The sequence below is a fragment of the Cynoglossus semilaevis genome, chromosome Z, assembly GCF_000523025.1.
Source record: "Cynoglossus semilaevis isolate Cse_v1.0 chromosome Z, Cse_v1.0, whole genome shotgun sequence".
NCBI classification, from domain to species: Eukaryota; Metazoa; Chordata; class Actinopteri; order Pleuronectiformes; family Cynoglossidae; genus Cynoglossus; species Cynoglossus semilaevis.
In genome coordinates, this window is record NC_024328.1 from 1622394 (window position 1) to 1640669 (window position 18276).

The following is an 18276-nucleotide window of genomic DNA, read 5'->3' on the forward strand; positions in this document are numbered from 1 at the left end:
AGGTGGAGGTCATGGAGACCTATAAATACGTTGGGCTGTGGTTGGACAACAAGCTGGACTGGGCACACAACAGTAGGCAGCTGAACAAGAAGGCCCAGAGTAGACTGTACTTCCTGCGGAGGCTCAGGTCTTTCAACATCTGCAGGAAGCTCCTGAAAATGTTTTACCAGTCTGTAGTTGCTGTAGTTGCTGAGTGTTATGTCGAACACTGTGGTGTGCTGGGGGAGCAGCACATCAAAGACGGACTTACACAAATTGGAGAAGCTGATCAGGAAGTCTAGCTCTGTGGTGGGCATCAACCTGGACGCTTTGGTGACAGTGTCAGAGAAGAAAACACTGCTCGCCATCTTGGACAATGCTGTTATCATCCATCAGAGGAGTCTGTTTAGTGACAGGCTCCTCCTTCCGAAGAGCAGGACCAATAAACTTAAAAACTCATTTATCCAACGGGCAATTAAACTGTTTAACTCTTCTCTGGGTGGGTGGAGGGCGAACAAACGACTGGTGGATAGGGGAGTAGGTGCAATAACTCAACAATAATTTTAGTGCAGTAACCACATCTCCACCACCATCTCCAATTACATTACTATTATATTTCAACAAACCATTGCATTTCTATTTTATATTCTAACTATATGTTTATGTATATGTGTATATATATGCTCACGCAATGCTGATGTATGTGTATGTCTGTAAATGAGTATGCATATTTAGATGTATATATATTTTTCTTTATGTATATCTATACGTGTGTAGGTATGTAGGTAAATACGTATGTGTGTGTGTGTGTGTGTGTGTGTGTGTGTGTGTGTGCATATATCCAGTGAGGTCAATAAGTATTTGAGCACCCTATGATTTTTCAAGTTCTTCCACTTAAAAATCATGGAGGGGTTTGAAATTTGTATCGTAGTTGAATGTCCACTGTGAGAGACACATTCTAAAAAAAATAATCCAGAAATCACATTGTATGATTTATTTTTTCATCAATTTATTTGTAACTTACTGTGTCAAATAAGTATTTGATCACCTGGCCTTGACATACTATCTATCAATCTATCTATCTATCTGTCTGTCCGTCCGTCCGTCCGTCCGTCCGTCCGTCCGTCTGTCCGTCCGTCCGTCCGTCCATCCATCCATCCATCCATCTATCTAGGTTGAAAGTAATTTTGTGCTGTGGTGCAGCAGAATTCAGACAACACTGCCAAACGTTTCTATAATACAGAATTATGTTTACATTGTGCAAAAATACTTCTTAAGGAAGTATTAACTGTTTGAAGTCTCTCAGCCTAAAGACATCAACAGATCACTGGCTAAGTAGTCACAGAAATGTTCTCAGACTTCCTTGTTGTAACTTTGATTTTCGCCGGTAGGAACAGCCCGTTCCAAACACATCAATGAGAGGAATCTAGTTTCTGTATCCTGCTGCTCACAGAGCCTGGGTTCAGTTTTCAGATCCCAGCATGTTGAACTACAGAGAGACAAATGAAAATGTCCCTTCACTCCTTAATAAGCTGGATTTTATTTATAAGGAAAAAAGCATGGAGATGTCTGAACTGCACAGAATACTAAATCTAAACAAAATATTTGGTTTGAGACAGAGTTTTCTTTTATGTGTGTATTAGCTACAGTAATCATTAAATACATGTTTAGTGTTTTTTTAGACAATTACATCAGTACCAGCTACAACACCCTTTTAGGAAACATGCCACAAATATTAATTTCTTTTGATCTTCTTTTTTTTTTCCTTCTGGTTTCGACCTCCAGGGGTCTTCAAGGCAGATCATCTGCCTCCAGTTCATCAAAATCCTTTTCTACTTTTAGATCATCCATCTTTGAAGAACATGGCGTTTTCATTATAAAATTAACCTCAGCTGTTTATCTGCCTCATATTGTCTCAGTGTATTAAGACCAGAGCCAAGGGTCCAAACTGGGCCTGTGGGTATGAAGTACTGTTGATGTCTATGTCACGTTGTGGGCAGGAATCAGTGAAAATCTAGCTCTTGGGTATAAATGGCTTCTTCTTCTTTTTTTTTCTTTCAGCATTGTCCCTTTTTTTCAGGGGTTGCCACAGCGAATCATTGATTTCCATCTCTCCCTGTTCTCTGCATCTTCTACTCTGACTCCAACTATCTGCATGTCCTCCCTCACTGCATCCATATATCTACTCTTTGTCTCCTACCTGGTAGCTCCATCTCTAACATTCTTCTACCAATGTATCCACTGTCCCTCCTCTGCACATGTCCAAACCATCTCAATCTGGCTTCTCTAGCTTTTTCTCCAAACCTTCCTGTCTGTGTTGTCCCTCTAAGGACCTCATTCCTGATCCTGTCCATTCTTGTCACTCCTAGAGAGAATCTTAGCATCTTTAACTCTGCCACCTCCAGCTCCTCCTCCTGTCTTCTGCCTGTTGCTACTGTCTCTAAACCATACATCATGGCTGGTCTCACCACCGTCCTGTAAACCTTTCCCTTCACCTTAGCTGACACTCTTCTGTCACAGATCACTCCTGACACTTTTCTCCAGCTGTTCCATCCTGCCTGTACTCTATTCTTCACCTCTCTTCCACAGTCTCCTCTGCTCTGAACAGTTGATCCTAAGGACCTAAACTCCTGCACCTTCACCACCTCTGCTCCTTGTAGCCTCACTATTTCACTGTTCTGTCTTTCGTTTACACACATGTACTGCTTTGTTTTTCTGTCTCGCCAATCTATACGACTCCTTTTCTCCTTCCTTTGTGTCCAAACTCTCGTACAACTCCTCATATGCCTTTTGTTTGGCCTTGGCCACTTCCCTCTTCACCTCCCTTGTCCTCTCTTTGTACTCCAGTCTGTTCTCTTCTATTCTGTCACTGTCCCATCTCTTCTTCGCTAATCTCTTTCTCTGCACACTCTCCTGGATCTCCTCATTCCACCACCAGGTCTCTTTGTCCTCCTTTCTCTGCCCAGAGGACAGACCTAGCACCTTCCTACCTGTCTCCCTAATCACTGCAGCTGTAGTCTCCCAATCATCTGGGAATATCTCAACACTACCCAGAACTGCCCCTACTTCCTTCCTGAAGTCTTCACAACATTTCTCTCTCCTTAGTTTCCACCACTTGATCTTCTGCTCTGTCTTCACTCTCTTTCTTTTTGTCACCTCCATCGTCATTTTACACACTACCATCACATGTTGTTTGGCTACACTCTCACCTGCCACCACCTTACAGTCTCTAATCTCCCTCAGATTACATCTTCTACATAGAATATAATCTATCTGTGTGGACCTGCCTCCACTCTTGTACGTCACCCTGTGTTCCTCTTTCTTTTGGAAATAGGTGTTTACCACAGCCATTTCCATTCTCTTTGCAAAATCTACCACTGCCTGTCCTTCCAAATTTCTATCTTGGGTATAAATGGCAACTGCAGAAAAAAATCAGAGAATAGAGAATTTATCAAAGGATAGCTAAATGTTGGCATGTTTTTGTGTTTAATCATTGATTGTGTGTGTGTGTGTGTGTGTGTGTTTGTATGTGTGTGTGTGTGTGTCGTTTGTTTTGCACTCCACTGCAGTTAGACCAGCACACATTGCTCTGCTTTGGCTCTTGGTTGGCCCTTTTTCAATTACCATGAACCCTGACTCTCCCTGTAGAACTGACCTCACAGTAAGGAATAAATCAAGAGTCTGCAGCTGGATCAGGACACCAGGACTGAACTGGACCAGGGCTATCATCTCTGTGCTCACGCCTCATATACAAAACTGTTGCTTCTTCTCCTTCTTCAAAACTCACTGCATGTGGTAACATGTTTTTTTTTCTCAATGTGATGTTGACTTTTGTGGGTCAGAGCACAGCAGGGGTTTCACAACAGTGCTGACAGACAGAGCTCGCTGACAGAAATACACAAAAATCTCTGCCTGTAATAATGTTTCTCCCATGAGAAACGTCTTCTGCGCTGATAAAAACTTCAGTGATTGGAGGCAACATCATCATATCCCCACAGCTTCTGTCATCACGCTTCACTCCATATATTCAAGCTTATGGTGCCTACATGGGAGCGTCCTTGAGCCAGAAACGCACCCATCAACAACCCATGATGCTGGGAATGAAGAGATAATATTTACGTATGTAAATCCTGTTCTGAGATGAGGTTGAGTGGTTTACACCATCTAATTGTCAGACTAAAACCATCTTACTTTTGTTTGGAAACTGTACAATTCAATTAGTATTCCACAAGGCTGTTCTGTGGGGTGGTATTTTTAAACATTGCTTTTTGCCTCTCAAAATTTCATTACAAATACAATGCAACGTGCACTTTTTTTACAAGACACCATCATGCATTTAAACACTAATTGTTTTAAAACTGTACAAAAAATACATTGGTATATATATGTATATATATACTAATATATATATATATATATATATAGTGCACACTTATCCTGTGATTAATCCATTGAATGAAACTTAAATTGTTTTTGAATCATTGCACATTAAAGGTAATTCAACACACTCATAATAACATTTTATTTTTTTATTGACTGGCTCACAGTGACATGTCCTCCATGCCTACAGGAAGTCATGTGTCTTTCATCTACACTATGGTCCTCTCACTCTGCACCATGTGTAACCACTCTCATCACCAACCAACAGCACATTTACAAAGCTGCTGCTGCTGCCATTGTTGCTACACTAAACCTGTTGTAGCTGAGAGGTTGAAACAATACAGGTTTTGATCAGGTTGTGTTGAAGCCACACAAACTCACAAAGGGAGGTGTAATCAACCACCTCATCAACACTGGCCACATAAGAGAAGGACGGACTGGTGGGAGTCCTGACCTAGTGGAGCCTCATTAGCCCCCGCCCACAAAGGACAAGTTGCTGACTCTGGGAAAACTACAATGATATCATAGAGCGGGGTAGGAAACCCCCCTCAGAATCTGACAAGAGGAACAGATTGTAAGGATCCTTTCTGACGAGGGCAGCAGTGTGATGAAGTATTTCCATCATCAGATCACAATGAGACTCTTCACGCTCAGAGGAGCAGGAGTGGCGCCACATACAGATGTAGAGCCATTGGTCAAAAGGACTCAAATCCTAAATGAAATCATTGAGTATATACTTAGACTGACATAATCCATTAATCCATCTAAAACATGTCCCGTGCAGTACCACCTGCACTTAAAATAACATTTCAGATTTTCTTTTGGAAGATGCATCGGTTATTACGTTTACATGAGATTCGAGGAAAACTGATTAGTGTTTGCCTGAAACACATTGGTCTCAATGAGGGTGTGTCCACACGAGCCTTGTTTAGTCTAGTTAAAGTACATCTGGAACATTTTGATTTTTTCAGCCTTTCCTTTTTTAAATTTGTGTAGAGCGGTTTGTGAGGTGGTTTTAGCAACAAAAAAAAAAGAACCAAACCAAAATTTAGTCTGTTTGACTCCAGCTCTGAGGTGTCTCTGCCCTGGTGCTGGTCATCATGGTTGATGTGAGAAAACTCTTACACTCTGGTCTACAAAGGGTGGTCTCAACCACTTGCAAGTAAGCTCTGCGTGTTTGTACCAGCTCTGGGTGTGAACACTAATTACTATGACTACTAGACTACAACCTTGGTGTTCTTGAAGGCCACATGTAAAAGACAGACAGTCGCTGTCTCTTTTGTAGAAGCCAACCATAAATACAAATTAGCCTGCAGTACCATCTCTGACCAGCGGACTGTCACTAGAGATCACTTGGGAATTTTGTCTAAAACAATATAAATCTTTATGAAGAAACTTCAACATAAATATACATTTTGGAGAATCAGAAATCTGTTGAAAAGCCATTTGGGCAGTCTCTATGTTGGATTATATTAAAATAGGAGGGGGCAGAGCCGAGTGCTAGATCGTGAACATTTATATGTTTGTATTTAAGTTACAGACATTGTCACCCTTTTTATTATTGTATTATTATTATTATTGTAACATAGAGTTTATATAAATTATGTTCAATTATAGAGACCAAATGTGTGAGGTTTGTCTAAACAGCTTTACTGTATGATCTAACCAGCTCAGTCCAACTCACTGTGACAAAGTTAGATCCATTATACTTCAGTAAGTTAGTAATGTTCAGGAAGAAATGATTAGTTCCAAATGAAAATGTTACCAAAGAAGTTTGATTTTTTTTTTCCAGTTGACATTGGAAAAAATAGAGATTTTCCTTTAGCCTGACTACGTACACACCCACACTAACAGCCAGGGTGTTAACGCGATGTTGCTGTTTAGGAAAACCAATTTGTCACCAGGGTTGGATTTATATCTGGTCACTGATCTCACATATGACAGTCTTTTTCTTTTTTTCCCAAATAATAACATTTGGTTATTATTGACTTTAGGAGGCTTTTCAGTGTGCAGTAAATGCACATACAATGGGATCTGAATTCCACACAGTGTTTTTGGTGATTCCAATTTCCTCCAGTTAGGAGTAAACGGGAAAAGAACGGGATGATTCAGGGTTAAGGCGCATACGTTTTGAAAGTTGAGAGATTTATGAAGACTTTTATTTAATTTCTTCTGTGCGGCACTAATAAAACATTCAGTGTATGTTAATTATTTTGTTAACAGAACCATTGAATGGGTCTGTGGGTGTGGAAGGGACTGGCTCAACTATTGTGGGAAAGGGCAGGACTGACAGAGTGATAGATACTGAAAACAACGGCAGTGGTCAGAAATTTAGACCTAAACTACAAAACTATAAACGACAAGTTAGCTTCAGCCTGTAGGGGTATTACAGTATATCTCCACATACTCAGTAGGACAGGGGTGGCCAACCAGTTGGTAGGCTAAAAGCCACAATTTTTGTTGAGTTAATGCAAAGAGCCACATGATATACGTGGGCACTTCATGTATAGATCTTTTCATCTGTGTTTCACATAGCGTAAAAAACACAAATATAAAGTTCGACATGAACCTAAGAGCTGCATGAAATCACGCAAAGAGCCTCATGTGGCTCCCTAGCCGCAGGTTGGCCATGCCTGCAGTAGGATAACAGTAGGAATGACTGTCTACTTTATGTATAACCCAGAAATAATACAAACTACCTGTAATATCATATATTAGCTGTTAATTGGTTAAAAGACAATGTTCTAATATTAAATATTCTCAGCCTCTCCCGATATTTTGTTTTTGCATAGGTGATTTAAATGCAACGACTGTGTAATTCATGGGTGGATTCACATTGAGTAATTGTTGCGGAACAATAAACGAGTCAGGGAGTCCAGAGTTGTGTGAGAGAGAAAAGGGCTGGGGAGGGAGAAATGAGAGAAAAATATTTGTTGATGTAGCAACAATAATGTCCCCTCTGGAATAATTAGTTTTCACTCGCAGTAGAAGTCAAAGCTGTGCCTCAGAGAAAGACTGGTTGTTTTGAGAGTGGGTTTGTGAGGCCGTTACTTCACTCATGTTTTGACTGCGTCTGAGTCTTTGTTATCACGCTGTCTTCCTTCAGCTGTGCTGCTCCACGTCCAACTGCCTCAACCAGTTAGCGGCAGGTAAAAGAAGCTGAAGAGCTCCGGGCTTGTGGTAGCAGAGTTGAAAGGTCATGTGAAACATTGTCCCTGATGGCTTTTGGACAGAGCCTGCACATGCTTTCCATCAGAACTTCTTACATGAGGCCGGGCGTCTAATGTGCCGAACATAAACATCCTTATTGAATCATTTCCAAAACAGCTGCCCGTCTGTTTAATGCAGACAAAGATGAAAGTTAGAGGACCAATAGGAGGCTGATTACTATTCACCACATTGCATAACTGCAGAAAAATCCACTGCTACATATTCTTTGGAATGTGAGAGTGTTTGTAATGCAGGGAACCAAAGCTAAGAGCATGGTTGGACCAGAAGTTTGCCACAAATGAGACAAAACATGACATCAGTGACGGCGGCTTTGACTGGTGGATAAGAACGGGGCACATGTGGATGTGGTTGTCGTACTGAGGCAGTGTGTACTTTCTTCTTTTAAGTGAAATCACTATGACGCAGAAATAAAAGTGTCAGCGAGGTGGCCCATCCAGTGGATTATGTTCAAAGTTCTAATGCTGTTTCATTCTGGCTCCTCACATTTGGTCCACTGTTACAGTAATGGGGGCAGTACAGTTTGTAGAGTGATCACATGGCAGCAGCTAAATTCACTAAGGATCGTGCACATGGTAAAGACAACCTGCTTAAGTTCAAACCAAGAATTACCACAGAAAATAAAAGTGATTGAAGTGACTTCAGCTGATTCTTAGTGCCAGACAGACTGGTCCAGTCTGACAAAAATCACTGATGTTATTCAGACTTTCCCACACAGCCATTACTAGAGTTCATTAAATGGCCAGTTGAGATAAAAGTGAGGGCAGCACAAAAAACACATTTCTTTGTCTTCCCCTGACAACCATGTTACACAAACAGAACATTATGTATCAGTTATCCCTGGAATCTTACAATATACAATCCTAATGTTGCATGTCTCAATGAATATGAGGAAAAAAAATGCAATACTTTAAACACACACACACACACACACACATTGTCTCTCTTTCTCACGCACATACATACACACAAAAGAGAGAGAAATAGTTACTACATGACTAATAGTAATTATATGCAGGCAGCATCCACGCTGGTTCTATAAGATACACACGTTTTGGCCATTTCATGAAGTACATTTGTCCATTACTGTGTTGGACTCAGTTCTAATGCAGATCTGCCTTGATTTTTTATGGTGTAGAATCAGATCTAGGATGATGCTAATGTTTAACTGCAGGACTATTTCTGCCTGCTAACAATTAGCTGCTTTTTATTTATGCATCAATTTCCTAAAACGAAAGGAAAGATCATAAAAAACCTTCATACAAATGTGTCTGACAGAGGTTGGGTGGCGTGACATCAGTGGTTCGCAGCCCATGCAATGTTTTTGGGTGAAAAAGTCTTCACCTAGTGTAGAACAAGGAGTTGGAAGGAATGCAACTCCCAAAAAATGACAGATGCTAGTAAAACCCAAAACAGAAGTAACTGTAAGTAAAGGTTGGATCAGCTCACAGTTGTAAGTTAATGATTCCCAAATGGTGTATTGCACCCTCTGTAGGGTAAGAAGAGTACTGTCTTCTCAGTCACAGAAAATATGCTTTCTCAACCTTCTTAAATAATGTAACAAAATGGACATATTTACAACAATTGCTCAGAGTCCACCATAAGAATATCATGTTTTGATTATGTGGTCTGTTTTATATTCCCCCTGACATGAGGAAGGGCCATTTTTATGGCATTTCTAAATTATAACCCCTGGAGTTCAATGTGAGAATTGACAAAATATGTTGGAACTTTGTCACAATTTTTTTCTTTAATTTCAGATTTTCTTTTTACACAAAAACCTTTACAAGTATTTATTTATATTTTAATAAGGTAATCATCCATTCAGTACTTCTTGTCCAAGATAAAAACACACAAAGAAGAACCAGCGTCAGTCCAGAGCCTATTGTGTAACGTCTGACTTGATTGAGTGACGGCATTCTTCTTATTATTACACATAAACAGTTTGATTTGTGGGTTATTTACAGCATTTTGGTTTGGACCACGTTCTCCCGCTTTAACAACCTGCACCGCAGCTCTCTTGGCAGTGGAGCGTCAGGAATGTCGGCATGTTTATTTCCTGCTGCCATGTTCCAACAGTGCTGTTCCCATCAAGTGACCCGAGGAAGGGGAAGAACAACGGCGAGGTCAAATCAACCACTTATGCTGGGTGTGAATGTGTCTGATTGACTTCCATGAGCCACTCCTGCTCCATTGTTGAGTTGTGGAACATTTGCTGTTAAACATGGTAACCAGAGAGCCTTGTTAAAACATTAGCCATAATGGCTATTGTGTCACACAAACACAGGCTTGTAACTATGGCTCCTACCCCCCGTCCCACCTCACCCCAAACCTCACCCCACCTACAGTATGTGACCAACCACAAACAAACCCAGAGAGGGGCACAGGGAGCCTTGGAGACGGTGGTTCAGCCCTGCTGGTGAAAGTACTCTTCTGGGTGTGGAACCGTACTACAGGCAACAAAACAACATGAGAACACAGCCCGGCCTTAGTTCTTAGGGCAGCACTGGAATGAGAGAAGGTAAGAGTTTTCTTACTATAGTGGGGGATAAGGAGTTTAACCCTGAACCTGAACACACATGCTTTCCGTTAGCACGCTGATGATAACCTCTGGTCGTTCCCAGTCACTGAAACTAAAGGGCCCCATCGGTTCCAGAGGAGGACACCGTCTGTTTTTCTTTAAGATCTGTCAGGCGTGTCAAACAGTGCTAAAGCTTAAATAGTGCTCTATCAGCAGAGCATGTCTGCTGCGGAGCCATTGCTGTCCCAGGACACATGCTAACTGCATCCACACAAAACAATCAAATCCAAATAGTTAGTTTAAAAAAATGGTTACTTTTTAACTGAACCAAAGACGAACGGTGCTACACTCCTTGGTTTACTTGGGATTTCGTGGTGCATTGTGGGAAACACTAAGTGTCCTATATCATAGACAGCTTTTTTAATAGGTTTTAAATGCAGATTTCAATCCTCTCCGCTGCACTACTGCCACCTACTGGCTGAAATTTCTATTGGTAAAGAAAATAGTCCCAGATAAATAAAACAAAACACTACAATAGACTATGGTGTATTTTTAGAACATTTTCTAGTGGTCTAGGGCTAAGAGAGAGTTGCAAGTTCGAATCCCACTTTAGCTAGGTGTGGTGTGTTGCAATTTCATGGTGGAGGACACATTTAGTTGAGTAGCATGAGTCCAGCATGATGTACAATGAGAATTAACTTACTCAACACTACACATTTCGAGGAGTCCTTGAACACACCGTATCCATGTGGAGCTTGTGTTTGCAGAGAACAATATTTTGCCCATGTGTTTGACAGATGAGGTGAACACAGTGAAGGCAGCGTAAATCCTGTTTCCACTTAACGGGTGCAGACATGAGCCAGTTTTCAGTTCAACCTCACAACAATAAATCTACAACATGCAGAACCTTCCAGAATACTTTGAAGTATCTTTATGTAACTTAAAATATCCCTCCTTAGGTACACATGTATACCATATTCCCACACACACAAACATCCAGAGTGAAGATGAGACAAATTCAAAACAAAACAATATTTTCAAAAAAACATTATATATATGTACTAATTCTTGAGTCACATAGAGTTCATGCTATTGGTCCCTGCAGATATGTGACATGTGATGAGCCACAGGATGAAACATCACACTGAACTTGGAACACATAAAAGCCTGAGTGCATGCAGAGGCCACAGGAGGAGTTCTGAGCCCAAACCATGGTCCAGACCCTTCCAGGAGACCAGAGCCTTCCCTCCGCTCCCACCAAGACCACGTTCACAAGTCGACACTCGTCGCTGCCTCAGAGAAACTGAGCCTCTGGGTCTCCAAGGTGACCACATGTGATCTAATTAATGTGGCTTCTTGACATCTATCATGTACATGGAGCATCCATCAAGCTTTGTTTCAAAGATTTTCATTTTGTGTTTTTTATGTGCCATTCAGACAATGGCAAAGAAATATTCTCCAACCCAAATTCTTGTTTTTTAAATTGTCTCCATGTTTGGCTTTAGGATAAAAATGACAGCTTTGTGCGTCAAACCTAATCTCCAGGAATCTTTTTAGTTGTCCTTTGTCCGTTTTTTGATTAATGTTTTTTGTGTTGTATCATTCATCATTTGTCAATGAGTTGTGTAATTTGGGGGGTTGACTTTAGCCTCTGGGTCCTGTTGTTGAACTGGTGGTAAAATAGATCTTGTTATGAATGTTTCTAATTAGGATAACTGTGTAATTATTACCATCTCTGTCACAGTGCGGGGCTTTTGCTGTCCCCTCCAGGAGAGACCTGGCAGCAGCAGCAATAGCAGCAGCAGCAGTGAAAGCAGCAGCAGGGCAGGAGCAGGAGCAGCAGCAGACAGGAGCTTATTACTGTTAAGCAGCCTGAGAGGTAGTTTGGAGAGCAGAGCAAAAGCAGCAGTGAGAGTCAGGAGTGGGAGCAGAGCTGTGGTGACCTCACAGACCGGAGCTGGAGTCAGTCCAACAGCAGGTGAATGACTGTTCTACTGCCACCACACAACAGTAGTTTACACTCACTGCTCAACATTGCTGTTCAAAAGTTCACTTGTACTTAAACAATAACTAAGAGGAATGTGTTCAAAAGTTTGAAGTTTGAGATAACATTTCAGATGAATGTACTTTATATATATATATATATATATATAATATATATATACACGTATATATAGTACATACATCTGAAGTTTTATAAATATATGAGATATGTGTAACCTATAATGAGTCAGATGAATATTTGCGTAATTAATGTGATAACAGAGAGAGAGTGGTGATTTCACTTTTATCGTCTTGCGACCAGTGACGTACAGTCAAGACAGGCAAGCAGAGACTCATCAGTCATCATCAAATTAAAAACAAAAGGTAACATAAAATAAAAAAAGTCATATTTTCCAAAAGGTTCTTTACAGAAAAAGTGACTTTCCCCCCATCCTGTTCTAGTACAGAGGAGATAACACAAGTGAGGCAGCTACGGGTAAATTAACAATGTTAGTGGTTAAGCTATTTGTCAATCAGACTGTGATGGAGTCAGTGCCTCAGTTGTTATGAGACCAGTGCCACATTACTGCTTTCAGTATAGTTTTATCTGAAGACCATGTTACATCATTCATTCTTGGAGCTCCTACATCTGTAACGACACCTGATGAACATTCAACTGAAGACAAGGCTTCACCAAACTCTGCTTTTATTTCAGGTAAATACAAATTTGACTCAGGAATCCGAGTCACCAGGTGAAAAATTAGAACAAGAGTATGCCTCCATGTGTGAAAGTGAACTACTTGTCATTGTGACACTGCACACCACTGCACATAACAAAATGTGACCTCTGCCTTTAACCCATCATCAAAGTGAGCAGGGGGGCAGCTAAAACACCCACGGAGCAGTGTGTGGGGTCCACTTCCTTAACCACAAAACCACTGCTGCCCCTGACTGATGAGTGACGCTGTTTATGGCTGCAGGGGGCGCTCACAGCAAAGTCAATGCTGACTACAAGTTCCATTCCTACAGTGCAACTTAACTAAATATGAAATGAAAATCAGATTTATTAACACCCACAAACACACACACACACAAACAAACACCCACAAACACACTCAGTCACAGACAATAGCTTCCATGTGGATTCCTCTAATCACATGCAGACAACAAGCTAAGATGAATTTTTCTTTGAGCTGTGGACAGGAACAGAGCAGCTGTGCTTATTTGTGGTGACTCAAACAAATAATCCAATTTCATTGCCAATTGACATGAGAGTTGAGCATTCCTCCTGTTGGGTGGAATGAAGCAGTGGATGGTTATTGCTGCAGCTTGTTGGATATCCTCCTCTAAAGATAAATGGACACAGTTGCTCAGAAGGATCCATCCATCACTAGAACCCTAGAATGTTTTGTTGTGTTTTCATAGTTGGCAGGCTGTAAATGACATCTGCAGCAAGGATGTGACCATTAGCTCGAAGCACTGTAGCACTGACTGTGACTGCCCCCCCAGAATCTCCCACAACCCCCTGCATCAATGAGAGACAGGCTGGTCAGGGACAGGCCGGCGCCACCAAGGTTTCAGAACTCCATCTGTATCTGCCTTCAACATTCTGTGAGGACGTGGACCACAGCTCCGAGGCCGAGGACCAGAGGTATGAGTGCTGAATGGTGCTGCTGATGTTCTGGGCGTAGATACTGGGGCTGCAGCAGCCACAGGAGAAAACAAACATCTGCATCACTTCCATGAACTATTTTTTGGGTAAAAAGGTTTCACGTCACATCTGTGGTTTTCACCTTTGTTTCCAGAATCTGGACCAGTCATCCATAATGGGTCCCAGGACCATTTTTATGGATTGTGAGATTGAAAATATTTTCTCAAGGTGACAGAATTACTGCGATGCATGCAACTGTTTGCCCATTGTGTGCATTCAGTCCATACAACTAGAGGATGACGTAACAGAAGGTTCAATGAAAAAAAAAATTCTGTTAAACATACGTGTAGACGTGGGAACAGAGGGATGGTGTGGATTTGTATGGTCCACTGTTCAATATGGGATGGATGTTCCAGTTTATACAGACGTGCTGTCAGTGAGATGCTGCAGTTGGAGTCTGAGTAAAATTATATAAGGAAGGCCCTGCATTAAAGGAAAAATCTAAACAGTTCCAGCAACTGCATTAGGTACTTCCAGAAACTACAGTCCTGCTACATTAGAACTCACAGTGGGAATGTTATAAAGCTGGGATTATTACACTGTTCTTTTCAACATTGATCTGCTCAAAATATCCTGACAACTGCAATGCAACGAGCCATTTCCCTAAAAGTCACCATTGTTTTTAAACCCATTTATTGTACAAGAGCAGGTATTTCTATGTTACGTTCTATTGCTTCCCACTGTTCCGATTGGTACTAGCCCATTCCGATGTCAGTAGTATAATGAGGTCATGCAGCTCTACGCCAAGAGCTCAGATTAGCAGACAAACACGAAAAAGCTCCAGCACAGTGATTTTTCTCCTACAATCACCAGTGACAGTGTCCTGGTTCCAAAGCTATTGGAGAAGCTAGACCTAACATAGTGTTCCTGCTCTCTTCCCCAACGTCCCTTGATGGCGCTGTCCAAGCCTGACTTGTGATAGAAAGGTCCCTGCACACAGAGGTTCTAGGTGTCTATAGCTGCTGTGTATCCCTGCACAGCTATTGATGCAGAACATGGATATGTAGCGGTCTATACACACATTTTTATAAGAGTAAACATGAGGAAGAAATTGGTTTTGGTAGATGGGCAGTGTGTCATCTGAAAATCTTACTTTTAGTAAAATTCCAACAGAGGACAGTCAGTGTAAAAGTGAAAAATTTTATTTCCTGCTTTAAATTTTTTTTACAACATTTAAGCATCTTGTCAAACACTAAACACACAAACACAGTCGATGTCACTTGGAATTCACCATTCAACAACAGTGAGATCACATTACTATAACAGGACCACAAAGCTCCCCTGCCAATATAAACTTTTATGTTCATATTAGAAGTGTGAAGTGACAAAAGTTAATTGCTTTCAGCTGCTCATGTGTAATCACTTTCATATTTCTCTTTCACCTCTTCCTGCCAATGTTTTATTCAGTCTGTTGCAGTGAAAACAGAAAAAAAGTCAGGATGCCTCAGCGACCATGCCTTTCTGTTCCTCATAGGCCTCCATCACCACAGACGACAATACAAGAACCTGATGTCAAAACAGGCACAACAGAACTTCCAGAGATTTCACACGGCAGCACTGGAGCCCCCAGCAAACCACAGTCACCTTCTGATGACTGAACACAGAGGAGGAACAGAGCACATACTCGTTTGAAACGATCTGCCCCCTTAAATGCCTCCACTCAGACAGAGTGAAGTGATGAGAAGCAGGCCTGCGATGATAATGCTTGCAGCTGTCCACACATATGGGCCCCACACGGCTTAGAAAACACGATGATGAAACACTGTTGATTAGTTTTCAGAGAAACTAAAAAGAAAAATGTTTTTAGAAAAATACATCTTGAAACAACAGATGAGCAAGTGACAAATATGGGTCAACGTGAGGCAGGTGTGAAGACAGGGAGGAAGAAGGCACACGCTTGACGTCAAAACACAGAAGGATGGAATAGATATAGGTATCTAATCATGAGCACATATATTTATTTGGAACACACACTCAGACATGTACACACAATCCCCAGCTTAAACAAATATGAAACAGCAACAGGAACTGATATTTCCATCACAGAAATCGACAGCAGTAGTACCAGGGACAGTTCCAGTGCCTTTATCTCCATTAGAGGCACAAGGTGAACAGTAGCATCCTCTCAAGAGGCAAAAAGAACCATTGTTTGGAAAAATGTATCTGTGGCAACAGAAATGTTATATGCACCGATAAAAACGTTTTTTGGGGTTTTTGGTTTTTTTTGGCCACAAACAATTTAACTTGTAATGTAAGAAAGCAAAGATCAGCAGTTCCTGTGCCACTGTCAACTAAAACATCCCATTGAAAAATTTTAATGGGAAGTGCTGTGAGAGAGTGACAACATTAGTTGTCGATAACGTGTAAATGCATATACATAAATTGCCTTGATCATTCTGGTTTCCTTCAGTCCATTAGTGATATTGTAATAAAAACATGTGAGTTTGTCACATCCATTTGAATGAGTTCTGTTACCTCCACTTCAAGGTAGGAACCCCGACCTGGACTCCAGCAGGTGAACATCTGCTTATGGTTCACCATGTGTTGAGTCTGTGTAATTTCTCCTCCTGGGTCTCTTCTCTGTGCAGAGAGAGCAGACCATGCACCAGACACTGGGCTCTGGAGCAATCTGTACTCCACTGCTGCCACGAAAAGACCTGAGGGCACAGGAGCCTGTCAGAGGAACAGAGAGAAGCGTCATCAGATAGAGCTCAGGGCCAATGATCACAAACACCAGAGAGAGCGAGGGAATCAATAAGAAAATAAGTAGTGGTCTTGATAGAAAAAACACCAATCTTGTCAAAAACTATTGAAATAAACATTATTTTAGAGTTAGAATGTTGTGAATCATGACTAAATAGAAGAGTATTTTTTTAAAAACAAACCAATCCTTTCCCAGATTTGCAGGATTAAATCATAGCTTTTAATTTAATCTGAGAATTTTGACATTTCTTTAGAATCTATTTTTTTCTATTAGAATGAATTTTATTAGTTTGTTTATAAATTAGCAGCACGTGATTTTTGTTACAGATATTTAAAATACTACCTTAAATCTTTGAGACACAAAAAGTGTCCAGAAACTATAATAATGACATTATATCCACTGGTACTTTCAGAAAATCATCAAGTTTAAACCTAAAATTTAGACTTTAATGTGATCTTAACCGTTATGAGCTATAGTCAAAAATCCTGAAAAAGCAAGAATTCAGACTTGTATTATAATAGGGACTAATATTCAAGCCCCGGTGATGTCATCATGGTCTATGACCTTTTGACCTTTTCCTCTAAACCAACAAGACAAATTACCCCCTTCGTCCATGTTACATTTGTGAGATTTTACGGTTCTCGGTGGAACCTGGAAGGTCATGAGCAGACCTCCCAGTCTCTTGACCGTCACACTTAGAATTAGGACTCACTGAGAAACCCTTTTAACACAGCATTACCCAAAATGAAGTATGCTGCAGCGCTGAGGGAGAGGATGATGAGGAAGATGGTGCCGAGCCCCAGATCTCCCATGGAGCAGGCATTTGGACATGCACAGGGGCTTTCCACCCACATCTGCAGGGGCACCTGGTCCGAGCTGAGCCTCAGGTCGCGGGTGAATGAAAAGGACTGATTTGGATTACAGTGGAAATGGACTACGGTCAAGGGCTGCTCCTCATCCGCTGTGGTACAGGGAGGAGAAGGATGAGTAGGAGGACAAAGAACAGAACAGGAGCAGTGGTTACTGTGTCTTAACCATGTGCAGTGTTTTCTTACAGAAGTAAGAGACAGACAGAAGTTTCAGGGTGTGGTTGTAGTGGAACTGATTGCCGTCGTGTCTTCCATACGTGATGCAGCGGCCGGTGTGTGTGCTGTCTGTGTTGTACCTGTTTACAAAACACATGCCACACACTGACACTGATGATATCATCTATGATACTATTGATAAATACAGTTATGGTCAATCATTGTCATGTATTTGTCTTTTTTTGAGAGGTCAGTTTGAGAAGTTACCACTGAGGTGCTCTGAGCATGTCACTGTCCCCACTCACTGCTCCCTGGGTGCTTAAAGCTGCACACTGTTCACTTTGGTGATGGATTAAAAGCAGAGGCCACATTTGGTTGTGTGCAGTGATGTGTGTCAAAATGACAAGGAGATCACTTTCCCTTTTTCCTTTCCTTTTTTAACGCCCAATCGTGTTCAGGAGACGTGGGATTCATACAGCTATGGTCCATATAGTGAACAGCTAAGCTAACAGCAGGTTTAAGAAACCTTAAAACATCTATACACACAGGGATGACTGGAAAAAGTCCACAAAAAACAACACTTACTATTTGGAATTGAACAAGTGATGGAAAGAGAAAGACACAGAGAGAGTCCATAACCAGTCATTAACCAACCTAAACCCTAATTCACATCGAAATTCTAACCGTTTTTCCCTTCTAGCAAAAAACTCATCAACTGCTGAGGATCACTAGTCCTGACACTGAG

General features: G+C 41.2%; 1 protein-coding gene across 2 annotated transcripts; it reads left to right on the forward strand.

Moving 5' to 3' along the window:
* The first annotated feature begins 9942 nt into the window (after window positions 1–9942).
* LOC103397473 (uncharacterized) lies at window positions 9943–17845 on the forward strand. 2 transcript variants are annotated; one of them, XM_025053481.1, is made up of 5 exons: window positions 9943–10108; window positions 11214–11432; window positions 11853–12086; window positions 13601–13742; window positions 13897–15264. In XM_025053481.1, exons 2-5 carry the CDS (start codon window positions 11228–11230, stop codon window positions 13916–13918), a joined length of 603 nt encoding a protein of 200 aa, XP_024909249.1. In that variant the 5' UTR covers window positions 9943–10108; window positions 11214–11227; the 3' UTR covers window positions 13919–15264. The 2 variants fall into 2 exon arrangements, with proteins under 2 accessions (XP_024909249.1, XP_008333965.1); XM_008335743.3 differs by lacking the exon at window positions 13897–15264 and adding an exon at window positions 15277–17845 and having other exon boundaries at window positions 9947–10108.
* Window positions 17846–18276: the final 431 nt, after the last annotated feature.